Source organism: Bufo bufo, chromosome 3 (assembly GCF_905171765.1).
Source record: "Bufo bufo chromosome 3, aBufBuf1.1, whole genome shotgun sequence".
NCBI lineage: Eukaryota > Metazoa > Chordata > Amphibia > Anura > Bufonidae > Bufo > Bufo bufo.
This window is the reverse complement of record NC_053391.1, coordinates 417,045,238-417,060,674: the sequence shown is the minus strand read 5'-3', so window position 1 is coordinate 417,060,674 and position 15,437 is coordinate 417,045,238. Positions and strand designations below refer to the sequence as shown.

The window sequence follows — 15,437 nt, the reverse complement described above, 5'->3', positions numbered from 1 at the left end:
GAGTCTGTCACAAGAGGCGTCCAAGCCAACATTACAGGCTGAGGGCACGGTACGACCTGTGGGCTAACAAGCCCTGAATAATAACTGGTCTGGCAGCCGGGCAGCGCTCAGGAATGTGCCCATCCTTAGGTAACGCAGACGTTACACCGCAGCCTCCATGAGCCGCTCTATTTCCGCACGGGGTTGTCAGGTGACACCGGGGAATGTCTTCCGTGTCTAATTGGCAGGTCTGGTACAGCACCTGTAACACGCACAGCTGCCGGGCAACCCCCGGAGCAGTCACAGTACGGTGGGCACCGCTCATGGAGCTCAGGCGAGAGCAGCTGTGAATGACAGTAATTGCCAGCCGCCACCCCCCGAATGAGTGGAAGATGCTGTGCAGGTGCCGTGTCACAAATGGGACTGTCCCATTGTTACAGTTAGAGAGGGGGCACGAGCGGGCTAGAGTGTGTTCTACGCTGCGCTCCACTCGAGGTCCTGCAGCGCCACAAGCAGGACGGCAGCAGGCACCTGCCGGTGGACGGGAGCGCGCCGCCCGACACCTGCGAGCCATATCCCGTAAGGGAGACGGTGCCAGAGGGGGGCGTGTAACGGCTTCTTGCAGGACGGCGAGCACTGCAGCTCTGGAAATGTTCCTTCTGTCTCGTGTGCTGCTGCTTCGTATAAGGTCACTCAGTGAGAGAGGCGACACCTGGGAAAGTTTGTGCGCGCTCACGTCGTGCCCTGTCCGCCCCGCGGGGAAAGGGACTGCTCGTGCGCGCCCAGTCCCGGGAGCGCGCGTGGGCTGGCTGTGCTGAGGAGAGAGAGTGCTGGAGACTAGTCAGTGTGAGGGAGCAGCGGCTGCGGGACGGAGCCTCCCTGTGTGTGCACAGCACCTGCCGCCACTCAGCGACCTGCTACGGCTTTTTCTCCAACAGGATTGCACTTGTGCGGTATTGCTGGGAATCTCCGGGACGCGTGTGCCCTCGAAGTGCCCGGTGAGGAGGGCGCAGGAGTGTGTGATTAGGTGGCTGCGGCGCATCTCTACCCCTGGACACTAGTGCCACAGGTGCCACCCCGGCCGGACCGGGCGCCTCTTCTCCATCAGCCTGTTGTGGTGGGACCCTGGGACATGGCAGCGAGTGCCCTCCTGACTGTGTGTGTGCTGTGTGCCGCCACTCTCCGGACAGGTAATCTGAAACTTATCACTTAGGGATCAAACTTTATGTGGTGACGTCACGCTAGTGTTTGTGGGGTGCAGCTACATGGACCCTCACTCATAGAGATGTGCTGCAGTGCTGGGCATGGGCACACACTTAGCCTGAGAGTGTGCCAGCTGCTTCCCACATAACCTGTTGGTATAGAAAAGACCGCTGTGTCTCCAGTGTACAGGATGCCTCCCACATCAAGCCTTTGTTCTCCCAGCACATTAAACTTTCCACCTTTACCACCCAAATCATGGCCCCTCCCCCACATTCATGACATGATCTCCTCTCCTGGTCAGGACATAGTAGTACAGGAGAGTGGGGGAATTGGGGTCTTACTGGTCTCACAATGTATGGTGGTGTACTGGGGATCTACTGGTCTCACAATGTATGGTGGTGTACTAGGGATCTACTGGTCTCACTGTGTATGGTGGGATACTGGGCATCTACTGGTCTCACTGTGTATGGTGGGATACTGGGTTCTTACTGGTCTCACAATGTATGGTGGTGTACTGGGGACCTACTGATCTCACTGTGTATGGTGGGATACTGGGCATCTACTGGTCTCACTGTGTATGGTGGGATACTGGGGTCTTACTGGTCTCACAATGTATGGTGGTGTACTGGGGATCTGATCTCACTGTGTATGGTGGGATACTGGGGACCTACTGATCTCACTGTGTATGGTGGGATACTGGGGACCTACTGATCTCACTGTGTATGGTGGGATACTGGGGACCTACTGGTCTCACTGTGTATGGTGGGATACTGGGGTCTTACTGGTCTCACTGTGTATGGTGGGATACTGGGGTCTTACTGGTCTCACAATGTATGGTGGTGTACTGGGGATCTACTGATCTCACTGTGTATGGTGGTGTACTGGGGATCTACTGATCTCACTGTGTATGGTGGTGTACTGGGGATTTACTGATCTCACTGTGTATGGTGGTGTACTGGGGATCTACTGGTCTCACTGTGTATGGTGGTGTACTGGGGATCTACTGGTCTTACTGTGTATGGTAGGATACTGGGCATCTACTGATCTCACTGTGTATGGTAGGATACTGGGCATCTACTGGTCTCACTGTGTATGGTAGGATACTGGGCATCTACTGGTCTCACTGTGTATGGTGGGATACTGGGCATCTACTGGTCTCACTGTGTATGGTGGGATACTGGGGATCTACTGGTCTCACTGTGTATGGTGGGATACTGGGGACCTACTGATCTCACTGTGTATGGTGGGGTACTGGGGACCTACTGATCTCACTGTGTATGGTGGGGTACTGGGGATCTACTGGTCTCACTGTGTATGGTGGGGTACTGGGGACCTGCTGATCTTACTACAGTATGTATGGTGGGGTACTGGGAAGTAATGGATCTCACCCTATTGCCTATAAACTCTCAGATCCCTATGGCTAGCCACTGGGACAATCCCTATTCACATTTGTGTGCCACTGAAGATGTGGTCTCACCCCAGTATGACCCTCATATTGTATAGGTCATGGAGCTGCTATGTAGTCCATGATTATCTGCTCACATTCAGGTTCTCCCTTGCCTTGAAAAACTAACATTTGCTTTTCCTTGGGCTCAGCTTGTTTACTCTTCTTCTCCTTGGAGTCCTGAAACTCCACTGGAGACAAAAGGGCAACGGAAGAAGAAATCTGTCTTCTTTGGCCAAAGCTGCTCTTCTGGTTTGGCCACTTGGTGTAGGGTGAGAAGAACGCACACATGAGGAGCTAACATGTTCCTGCCCCACCTGGGACACGCTCCCTTTAGCAGTGTTTAGGGGGGAGGCCACTTTTTGGATGCTCTGAGAAAGCGGCTGTCAGCACAGTATAAGTAATATCTCCCCTTCCCTCCTGGGTGATAGCAGGCAGTGCAGAGATTTGTGGCCATATATCTGCTACTTGATCTTCCAGTGCTCTCACATCTCCGACTGTCTGCGCTAGTGGGCCATAAAACAATTTTATTTCAGAATTTAACAGCAGCATCCATCTCTCCAGTATTGTAAAGCAATTTGGAGGCTGTAATCTGTGGAGCCAGGCGAGTGCATTCTACTCCCTCCTTTAAGAAACGACGCTCAGCTTTTACCGAATCCCCCTATATTATAGCTGAAGTCTATGTTCTTAGTGTCTGAAATAATAATTACTGTAAAGGCTGACCGAGCTGTATTCTAATGCTTGCGTCTGGAGGTTTCGGGCAAAAAAATAATTAGATTTAAATTGTACTTATTTACTTTTGGTTTAAAAAATATTTTAAGTCATTTCTCAGTACGAGTCTAGTCCGGTAAAATCATTACAGCTGCTAGGCTGTAGCAATGCTGCCAACTAGTGGAGGTGGGTGGTATGGCGCCTTGATGTGGTTAGGATTGCACCACCATAGAAACTACTGTCATTTCTGCAGTTTGTAAATCCGTTTTCTGGCCCTAAGACATTTTCATCCAAACCTGTGAAGATGTGCTGATCTTCCCTTGTCCTGTTCATTCACAGCTAGCAGTTATGTCACGGACCATCTCTCCAATGGAGACAAGTCTGATGCTTATGATCTTAGTTGCTTAGCTTAAAGGGGATGTCCCCTTTTGTTATCCTGAGGACAGGTCATCAATATAAGTCTTCAGTATAACAAAAGCGGACAACCCCTTTATAAGCTCTCTGTCTGCTTTGCTATTTAGAGAATGCTGTGTTCAGTTTCATTCCTTTGGTTCTGTTCCTGTCGGAAGTCGATTCGGCTCATGTATTAGGCATGTCTGTGTCTAAGGGCTCGTTGGTCGGCCGTTCAGTGCATTGGGGACCACAATTTGCCTGCCCCAATGCACGGGCAACATCCATGCAGATTCCGCAGACGGATCCAGACCCATTTAACTTGAATAGGTCCGTGATCTATCTGCACTGCGAAAAAATGAACACGTTCTATTTTGTTGTGGTGCGGAGGTACGGAGAGAAACCCCACGGAAGCACTCCATAGTGCTTCCGTGGGATTCCATGCCTCCTTTCCGCACCGGACCTTCTGGAACGTGGTCCGCATCTGTAATGCGGGCCGCAATACGGGCACAGCTGCGTAACGGCCGTGTGCATGAGGCCTAACTGTTGGTAAAATTGGGAGTGGGTTTTTTTTTGAACTGTGTGCCAACATGTATGATAGGCCTCATGAGGGTGTGCCCCCTGTGCTTCATGAAAAGCCATATTACATGTCATGATGCAGGTGATAGAAGTGAAATGTGAACTGTAAAAGGAATGTGTCATTAGAAAATGACACTTTGTTCAATTCACGTTTTTATTTTTAAAGAATTTTTGGTGATCTTTTTAATTTTCCATGTCAATGCAGTTTTCGCACTGGCCGCTAAATCTAATAGGCGCCTCTTCTTGGTCTGTACAGAGCACTTTACTGCAGTTATCCGCTTATCATTACAAGTCGGATTAGAATGACACATATCACCTATATGAACAGATAACACAGGATCCACAAATCGCAGTTTATCTACTCCCTCCTGGCGTCTGCACAGGTCACAGGACAGGCCTAAAAACCTCTCCCATAGAAGTCAGTGACGTCCCCTCCTGTCCATTGTCTCTGTGGCCCAATGGGGCTGCCATAAAGCAGATCTCTAAAGGCTGTTAAGAAGCAAGGCAAGATGGCCACCCCCATAATTATTTTCACCAAATAGAATAAAACAAAATCTACAACCAGAACATAAAAACAGATTGGAAAAAAAGAATGTGTCACTGCCAGAAAACATTTTGGTGCCACATTCCCTTTGCGTTATGTTAGAGAATGTGTTCAGGTAATGGGTGAGATGCCGTCAGTGCCCGGCTGATGGGGAGGGGTGTGCGTGTTCTGCGCAGTTACCTTCCAAGCCTGAACTTTCACGTCTTGTTTATCTGTTCCTTATGGTTCATATTTTCAGGACAAAGGTTGTCAGCTTTACTTTATATAACCGAACTGGAGAGATTTCTGCCTGGGGGCTCTTTGTATCTTAGAGCGGGGTCTACTTTTTTGTAGTTCAGTGGACCGTGCCTGCTGAACAAATGTGTTTTCTCTCTTCTACTTTACTAGTTGGAGCCTTAAGTACATGAAACAGTCTGGTTGTGGCGGCGGAGATCGGCTCCTTTCACAATCCCTTCGTAATTAACTGTGACAAAACTGCCAATACAAGTTAGAGGAGATGTAAGGGATGAAATTCAGCAGGGCCGTAATGCCACACATGTATGTAAACCATCAGTGGGTGGACGGCACGTAGCGCGCTGTTACAGACCCGAAATGGAAGGCTTGTAATAGACGACTCAAAGCAGGGACTATTCTCAGTCATTCACAAGGAATGCCTTCGGTTTTATGACTAGGAGGAAAACATTGTTCACATCTGCATTAGGGGCCTCCCCCACAGATTCCACCCTGGACACAATTGCACAGCACGCAGCACTATTTTGTCCAATAAATTCCACACCCCATTTTAGTTGCCAGGGGCCATTGGGTTCATGCAGCTGATCCAGCGCTTCCACTATTTTTGTTGACATGGGAAATGTTGGTGCTGATGTGAACAGAGCCTAAGAAGATGTTGACTGGAGAAATCCATAATGTATCAAGGATATGGATAGTACGGCGTTATTCCATCTCCGTTAGTTTGCTTGTGATGAATTTGTAAGTCTCTGCAGAGATGAAGAACTAGTTCCATGTTTTATATGGTTAGTAAGGTTTGTTGCACACTAACGTTAAAATCTTCCTCTGCCTAAACAGCCCGTCGGCGTTCATTATATTCAGCATAGCTGGGCACATTCCATTAATGCTGGGAATAGGCTGGATCCCATTAAAATCAATGGCCCCAGTGGAGATCCGGCATTAGGCCATGATTTGGCTGGACAAAAAAAACAGTACTTGCAATGGTTTTTGTCAGTTGGAATCCCAGCACTATCGCTGAAACAGGCTGGATCCTCGTCAGGTCCCATTATAGTCAGCGGGACCTGGCAGTGCTCCGACCCATTCCGGGTATGCTGGATATGATAAACTCAGCCTGCTGGAAGATCTAATGCTAGTGTGCATCTAGCCCTATATGCTACAGGTATTGAATTACCCATGTGGTGATCATCCGCAAGAAGTCCGAAATCAGAGGTCTTTCGGCTGGTTCCTGAAGAAACTAATTCACTGCAAAAGTTTCTGTGGCTGTGGTTTCTGTGGTTTTATTTCAATGAATATGAGTTTTTGCTGCCGAGTCCTAAGAAGCCTTTATTTCCTAGTACTATTGCCATTGTGGCCCCTTGTTAGAATGTGGCTCTTGGTGTTTGCTTAGGCCTGTGTCACACTTGTGGCATTCCCGTTTTGAGATCCAGCAGAGGATCAGTGCCATATAATACACCTGCATGCACCCGTTTTAGCCGGATCCAGTTGTAGTAAGTCAAAACTGAACAGATCTCTAGCACAAAAAAACAAACAAAAAAACCCCACTGACAATGAATGGGGACATAACTGGTCCGTTTTGGCCTGGTTTTGAGATCCTTTGCCGGATCTCAAAACCGGAATGTGAAACGGGCCGTATCTGTGGACCAACGGCTTGTAGATGAAGTTGAACCCGTAAGCCTCTTGGTGTAGTCTCATGGTGACCATGTTATTGGCCTTCCAGCATGTACTAACCAGTAGCTTCTATCTGTCACCGATGTTTACCAGTCAGTCAGCATTATTTTAGGATCTGCTCCCATAAATGTTCCCTCTTCGTCATTTCTTTTTGATGTTTCCAGTAACTTTAGGTGAATGTGTCTTAGAGTAAACTTACAGGCGTGATCTGTATAGTGGTCTAAGGATGAGTTTTCTGGTGACAGGACCATCCCCTCCTCGACATGAGTAGGAGCTGTTATAAAGTGGCTGGTTCCTTTTCGGTCTAGGTCTGTCGTAGAATATTTATATTAGCGGAGAGGACAGCAGGATGAGAAGCAGTGCTCAGGAGACGCTGAGGTCAAGTGACTGCTCTGGTCTCTGTCTTCAGGCCATATTTATTTCTCTTTGTTTCTGTCTTGAGAACTGGACAGTGTATTCACCGGACCACCCAGCCCTTCCAGCTTCTGAGCAGAGTACTAAGCAGTGTCGGGTTTCCTGCCTGGGGGGAATGCTGATGATAATGGCTTCTTGTGAATACCCTGGCCTGTCATTCTCATATTAGAACATGAACGTTCACTATAAAAGGGAGGTGACGGCATTAGGCCTCTTTCACACGTGAACACATAGCACCCGCACTGAATCCTGACCCATTCATTTCAATGGGTCTGTGGACATGAGCGGGTTTTTTTTACGCATCAGTTCTGCGTTGCGTGAAAAACGCAGCATGTTCTATATTCTGCGTTTTTCATGCAGCCCTGGCCCCATAGAAGTGAATGGGCCTTCAGGGAAAAACACATTGCATCCGGAAGTAAGTGCGGGTACGATGGTTGCTAAGAGATGTTGTTTGTAAACCTTCAGTTTTTTATCACACGTGTGAAAAACGCATCAAAACGCATTGCACCCACGCGGAAAAAACGGAACAACTGAACACAATCGCTGACAAAACTGACTGAACTTGCTTACAGAATGGTGTGAGATTCACTAAACGCACCCTGAACGCATCCGGAGCTAATCCGCCACGCTCGCGTGAAAGGGGCCTTAGGGTAATGTTTCAGCTGAGTGGAAACAATCCGGGAAATTAAAGTGAAGCGGCCAGGTGATTTCTGCTGCCCTCTCTGAGAGCAGGTTATGGTAGATGGAAAGATGCTGAGGGTTGTGCTCTTTAGGCTTCTATGATTTGGAGGACTCCTAGGACAGAGAGAGTCCTGGTGACAGATTTCTCTGTGTGGGGGGAATAAGCAGGACTCTTGTGTCTCTCCATATATCACAGAGCTCAGCTCCTCTCCTTCCATCATATGCTGTCCTCAGGTTACCAGTCTCTATGCGATACTAAAGGAGGTCGAGTTTTCTATATGTTTGGGAAATATATATATTTTTTTGTACTAAAACCTTTGATTCCTGACGTCTAGGTAATAGAATCTAGTGAGAAAAGTGCTTCTTGGGAACCTTAGCTTATGTTTCATAAATTCAGTACATGATCCTCTCACAGCCTTGTCTGCTTCTAATCATCTCTGAGATTTCTTTAGGAATCCCCAACTGATCACTCTCGCCTACCTTAATCCCATCTCTTCAGAAACGTCTACAGGCTACAATAACTGAGCGGCTTCTACCTTGGCCTGGTGACTTCTTCCCCTGTACATTGTCAGCTCGTGGCCCCCTCCCCTCTGTCCGAAACTTCATGCTCATTGTACTTCTTATATAATGTATGTGAACCCCTTTTTCACCCTGGAATATTATAATAATAATGAGTATTTATGCACTTGAGACTGACAGACCATTGACCACTTCCACTAGATGCCGCAGGCAAAAGGGAGTTACAAGAAATTCACTTGAAGGAGCAGATGGTAGAACTGTGAATGGTTCACGTGAATGGAGTCTTTCTGTTTCAGACTTCCTTTAAAAAGGGTCTATTCTTTATTTACATTTTTTATAAATATGATGACTGTGGCACCTCATAGTCTAAACCTAGTGGTGATCCCAACTGGTTACAAGAGGATTTTATTGATTTCCATTAGTTGTCCAATGAAGGCTACTTTCTGAATGTAGATAAAGAATGAAATCTTATGGTTGCAGCACAGGAATAACTCTTAAAGGGGTATTCCCATCTCAGACAATGGGGGCATGTCGCTAGGAACCTGCGTTTTCACGGCCTCCCTAATATAGTTTCATATGGCCTATACACCAATGGAGCCTTAGGCCACATTCACACAGTCGGTGTGTGATCAGTGAATTTCATCAGTGATTGTGAGCGAGGATTGAAGCCTCCACACAGATAAGGTATAATGGAAGGATCGGCACCTCGTCTGTGTTTTTGACTTGCTACGGGCACGGCTAAACAGCGCAGTTAGGATGCAGTTACTGCATCTACAAAGATGCATTCAAAACGCAGTTGTAGAATTTAGCCAGTTTAGCACCTATTTAACCCTTTCCCGACCTCCACCTTAATAGTACAGCAGTAGTCAGATATTTAAAGATGGCGCCCGCCCCAGAGCACAGTGGGTGCCATAGGCGATAGGTCTCATACAGCAGACAACCCGGGGCAAATGTCTGCAATTAGCGATAACACCGTTCACAGGCATTTAAATCCTCAGATGCCATGGTCAGATGTGACCACTGCATCCAAGAGCACAAATCCCGAAAAACGCTGTGCTTCCAAGCCTGGAACGGCTCACCACTGTAACCAAGAAAGTCACATTTTACTTAATTTAGGGCTCATGTACACCATGGAACCCTGTACATGTAGCCTGTATATAAGTGCACTGAGGCCATAGTCTACTTAGTATGGAGCCACACTGCTGTAATGGCTCCGTAAGAATGTGGAGAGCTATCCTCCTATATAATTTATATATATTTTTTCATAAAAAAAAAAATATATATATATATATATATATATATATATATATATATATGTGTGTTTTGCCCTTTCCTAATTTCCATGCGTAAACTTCATGGCTCAGCAGCAGGTTCCTTGTGAAGATACTAGTCCTTCCCCAGCATACTTACCTAGCAATGTTCTATTGGCTGCAGTTGAAACTGGAAGTCAATAGCCCCCTGGTGTTTTTAAATAAAATTCATCGGAGTAGAGTTTATTTTTAGCTTGGTTTATCTTCCTATTTTAACCTTGACTAAATTGCTGTAGTATCCCCCCAGAATCCCCAGTAAAGAAAGGGGCACTGCGTTGGATGGGAGAGCTTGTCTACCTTTCAGATATACAGATGTAGCAGAGCTGACTTTGTCAGTGCAGCATGAATAGGTTTCTCATTCTGGCAGTGCAGTTATTATCTGGAGCCATACTGTCCCCCACAGAGCCTGCACGAAGTCACACATATTACGGGCCTCACCGGCAGGCCACATAAGACAATGACGTGGGTCGGATTTGGCCCCCAGGCCTTGTGTTTGACACATGTGGAGATGAACATGGACTACCATTAGAAAGCAGCCGCCAAGCCTTGTCATAAGACCTTGAGAAAATTCAGGATGTAAAGGCCTCCTGAATTTTCTCAAGGTCTTATGACAAGGCTTGGCGGCTGCTTTCTAATGGTAGTCCATGTTCATCTCCACATGTGTCAAACACAAGGCCTGGGGGCCAAATCCGACCCACGTCATTGTCTTATGTGGCCTGCCGGTGAGGCCCGTAATATGTGTGACTTCGTGCAGGCTCTGTGGGGGACAGTATGGCTGCAGGCTCTGTGGGGGACAGTATGGCTGCAGGCTCTGTGGGGGCAGTATGGCTGCAGGCTCTGTGGGGGCAGTATGGCTGCAGGCTCTGTGGGGGCAGTATGGCTGCAGGCTCTGTGGGGGCAGTATGGCTGCAGGCTCTGTGGGGGCAGTATGGCTGCAGGCTCTGTGGGGGCAGTATGGCTGCAGGCTCTGTGGGGGCAGTATGGCTGCAGGCTCTGTGGGGGCAGTATGGCTGCAGGCTCTGTGGGGGCAGTATGGCTGCAGGCTCTGTGGGGGCAGTATGGCTGCAGGCTCTGTGGGGGCAGTATGGCTGCAGGCTCTGTGGGGGCAGTATGGCTGCAGGCTCTGTGGGGGCAGTATGGCTGCAGGCTCTGTGGGGGCAGTATGGCTGCAGGCTCTGTGGGGGCAGTATGGCTGCAGGCTCTGTGGGGGCAGTATGGCTGCAGGCTCTGTGGGGGCAGTATGGCTGCAGGCTCTGTGGGGGAAAGTATGGCTGTAGGCTCTGTGTGGCAAAACGGTGTCAGACATCCAGCCAGAAATCAAAATGGGTAAGCATTTTTAGCAATATGTTACCATCAGCCTTATAGTTGCCTTTAACAGGCTATAAATGTAGTTCCGTCTGCCTGGCATAGTTACATTTATACATTTGCAGAATTACTAACGGCCCTTTGAAGACACCCATAAGGCTGATGTGGCCACATGTTTCTTCTGCAGAGGTGCTGCTGGAAGAATATTAGATTACATGGCGACCATTCAGGTGCCCTCCATTTTGGCTCCTCTATTTTACCTCCATCTGCTTTCCTATGGCATAGCAAGGGTTGTCCTCATCACACACTGTTCTCTAGGGCTGTGTTCACACCACGTTGCAGTAGCTTTCAGTAGTTGCAGCATTCAGCAGAGTACATTACATGGTCGTATTCCTCGCTCAGTTTTGTAGATGACATGTTTCAGATGTACTTGACAACATTAATTAAATAAGTCATTAAAGAATTTATACTTGACATAATTTAATAATCTTTAATGATGGAATTAGAAATCAGTGTTGTGTTCAGTGACCTAATTTAAAGGTGTTCGTTCTGATAACAATTTGCCAGTTATTCCAGCAGTTTTGCACTTTGTCCTGTATGCATGTTGGGCAGGAGGTGCTTTCAGCGCTTGACTGGGGATTTACTAGTAATGACTCAGTCCAGTGAATCCGCATGGCTAATCATCATTCGGGGGCAGTAAAGCCAATGACCCATTGCTAAATTACGTATAGCGTGGGGGATGTCCAAAATTCCTTTGTGTGGGAAGAGAACCCTTTGGCCTCTTTCACACGGGCGAGATTTCCACGCGGGTGCAATGAGTGAGGTGAACGTTTTGCACCCGCACTGAATCCAGACCTATTTATTTCTATGGGGCTGTGCACATGAGCGGTGATTTTCACGCATCACTTGTGCGTTGCGTGAAAATTGCAGCATGCTCTATTTTGTGCGTTTTTCACGCAATGCAGGCCCCATACAAGCGAAAATCGCAAGCAAGTGCGGATGCGGTGCGATTTTCACGCATGGTTGCTAGGAGACAATCGGAATGGGGACCCGATCATTATTATTTTCCCTTATAACATTTCCCTTATAAAGGGTTCTCTTCCCACACATCCCCCGCGCTATATGTAATTTAGCAATGGGTCATTGGCTTTACTGCCCCCTGAATAATGATTAGCCATGCGGATTCACTGGACTGCGTCATTCTTAATACAGAATGCATAGTAAAATAGGGCTGGAGGGGTTAAAAAAAATAAACAATAATTTAACTCACCTTTATCCACTTGTTCGCGCAGCCTGGCTTCTCTTCTGTCTTCTTCTTTGCTGTCCAGGAGGAAAAGGACCTGTGGTGACGTCACTGCGCTCGTCACATGGTCCATCACATGATGGCCACCATGGTGATGGATCATGTGACTGACCATGTGATGAGCGCAGTGATGTCACCACAGGTCCTTTTCCTCAGAGAAGCCGGGCTGCGCGAACCAGTGGATTACGGTGAGTTAAATTCTAAAAAAAATAAAAAATTAACCCCTCCACTCCTATTTTACTAAGCATTTTGTATTAAGAATGCTATTATTTTCCCTTATAACATGGTTTTAAGGGAAAATATTAAAATCTACACAACCCCAAACTCGAACTTCTGTGAAGAAGTTCGGGTTTGGGTACCAAACATGCCGATTTTTCTCACGCGCGTGCAAAACGCATTAAAATGTTTTGCACTCGCGCGGAAAAATCGCACATTTTCCCGCGACGCACCCGCATCTTATTTGGCCAAAATCCATGACGCCCGTGTGAAAGAGGCCTTTACTATTCAGTTAATTTCTCTTTGCATTTTGGTTTTCACTCAGTATTGGACATATCTCCATGTGCTTGCTTCTTGTGTTCACTGGTTTTATTCCAAGCTGTAAGGACAGTTCAGAATGAGCTCCAAAAAAACACCGGGAATTTCTGGGTTGTATTCCACTCATACAGCAAATGGATCCTGGATGGGCGGTGTACAGAGATATTTTAAAGGGGTTGTCCAGCAAATAAAAATGATTTTAAATCACTTCAAATTGGGGTGAATAAATAAAATAAAAAAATGACCTTGAATGTTAACGTGCCACTTTCTGCTGTCCTCTGCTCTCTTCCACCTTGGCTTGATCGGTGGTCGCCATTCTGTGATACCACTGTCAGCTAGGTTAAAAATCATTAAAATTCACCAGACAACCCCTTCAATGCAAATATGCAGCTGGTATGGAAGCTTGGTTTGGTATATGACACTCACACAGACCTGCAGGCAGAGTTACATAACTCAACTACAAATACGCGGTGAGGCATTAGGATAATGGTGATACTTCTAATCTATAATATTTCACCCTAGAAGCCTGCCCAGACATGTAGTCTAGATGATGCCTGGGAGCTGCGGTAAGATTGGTCAGTGTTCCTCTGATTACTGTTATTTTCCATTAGAAAAGCAGTGATCTGGTTTTACAGCTGAACCCGGACATACCCATAATTTCACCCAGGCAGCCCCCTGATGTTAGCATCGAAGCATGTCAGGCTGGCGCAGCGCTAAAGCCCACCCATCAGTGCCGGAAGCCTCCATCTGGCAGCCCCATGGAGAGCATGAACTGCTCCGATGCTCAAGTCAGGGGGGCTGCCTGGGTGAAAATGAGGATATATCCGGGTTCAGCTCTGAACCCTGACAACTCCCTTAAAGGGGCTGTCCCATGAATAGTATTCTACAGTTTTCAAACCAGCACCAGGATTTGAATACTTATTTGCAAGTAACTAAAAATGTATTACAGTTACTGAGTTATGCCTCATTCACACATCAGTGTTCGGTCAGTGATTTCCATCAGTGATTTTGAGCCAAAACCAGGTGCGGCTCTAAACACAGAAGAGGAGCAGATCTTTCCCTTCTACCTTATGTCTGTGGAGGCTCCACTCCTGGTTTTGGCTCACAATCACTGATGGAAATCACTGACGCGTTAACGAGGCTTTATTGAATGAAATTTATCAGTATAGCGCCATGTGCTGTTTGCTCTTCTTGTAATTTCTCTGTCCTTCTCATTGAGACGGAAGGACATGCTTGGTTCCAACCTTCACATGCTCTCTGAGAAAGGGCATGCCCCCTGAGATGCCAGCTCAAAATAAATCTAGCAGAACAATTGGAGCAATGAACGGGGACATCTCTGGATCCATGTGAGATACTGGGCCGGTTCTAGCTTTGGTAGAAAGAGGTTGTCATATACTAGACTATGTATGATTTTCATCTTCTACATTAATTGTGGGATAACCCCTTTAAATGGAGCTAAGCTGCAAATATAGACCCGCCATGTTTTCCAGCAGTGTCAACACCACTCCAAGAAAGGAAGGATATGTCCTTTTTTTGTGTGCAGTCATGGATGATTATCGGCAGCATCATGGAAGGCAGCACTGACTTCCATTGAAAGCAGTGGAAGGCGGGTAACTTGTTGCCATCCGACAGTGCACTCAATTCGGTGGGCAAAATCCTCTGTATGTACATGCCCCTAGGCCACTTAACACTTCTGCATGTCGGTCAGTGTTTTCTATTAGTATTTGTGGGAAAAACCATAGGAAGTTTAATAGAAATATTTGCTTCTGGTTTAGTTCTGGTTTTGAGTTGGAAGTAGCGCTGCAATATATTGAGCAGAATGCTGCTGTGTGAGCATCTGTCAGCACTATAAGGGTCCATACAGACGTCCGTAGTGCATTGCGGATCCGAAGTACACCCGGCTGGCAACCCCATAGAACTGCCTATTCTTGTAGAGATAGGACATGTTCTATTTTTTTCAGGAGCCGCAGACCGGAAGATCGGGGCCGCGCTCCGGAAATGCGCATGCGATGAGCACATCCATTCCGTCCCGGTAGAGAATGAATGGGTCTGCACCTGTTCCGCAATTTGCGGAATAGATGTGGACCCATTATACAGACGTCTGTATGGAGCCTTAAGCTGATTAATCCAGGCATGTTAGGCTACTTTCTTACTCTTGTTTGGTGCGGATCCGTCATGGATCTGCACAAACGCATCCGTTCAGATAATACAACCACATGCATCCTTTCAGAACGGATCCGTTTGTATTATCTTTAACATTGCCAAAACGGATCCGTCCCCCATTGACTTTCAGTGGTGTTCAAGACGGATCAGTTTTCTATTGTGTCAGCGAAAACGGATCCGTCCCCATTGACTTACATTGTGTCAGGACGGATCCGTTTGGTTCAGTTTCGTCAGACGGACACCAAAACGCTGCAAGCAGCGTTTTGGTGTCCGCCTCCAAAGCAGAATGGAGGCTGAACGGAGGCAAACTGAGTGGATCCTTATCTATTCAGAATGCATTAGGGCAAAACTGATCCGTTTTAGACCGCTTGTGAGGGCCCATGACGGATCTCACAAACGGAAAGCCAAAACGCCAGTGTAAAAGTATCCCTACTTGGTAGTGTTGATCATGCTGATTAAAAA

The 15,437-nt window shown here is 47.2% G+C and overlaps 1 protein-coding gene across 1 annotated transcript in view; it reads left to right on the top strand.

The window, feature by feature from the left end:
• Window positions 1-489: 489 nt before the first annotated feature.
• The window catches only part of ALCAM (activated leukocyte cell adhesion molecule), a 114,757-nt gene continuing 99,809 nt past the window's right edge, over window positions 490-15,437 (top strand). Inside the window, exon 1 of the mRNA XM_040424919.1 lies at window positions 490-1,169. Coding sequence (XP_040280853.1) covers window positions 1,112-1,169 — 58 coding nt within the window. The 5' untranslated portion in view covers window positions 490-1,111. The remainder of the gene's footprint in view (window positions 1,170-15,437) is intronic.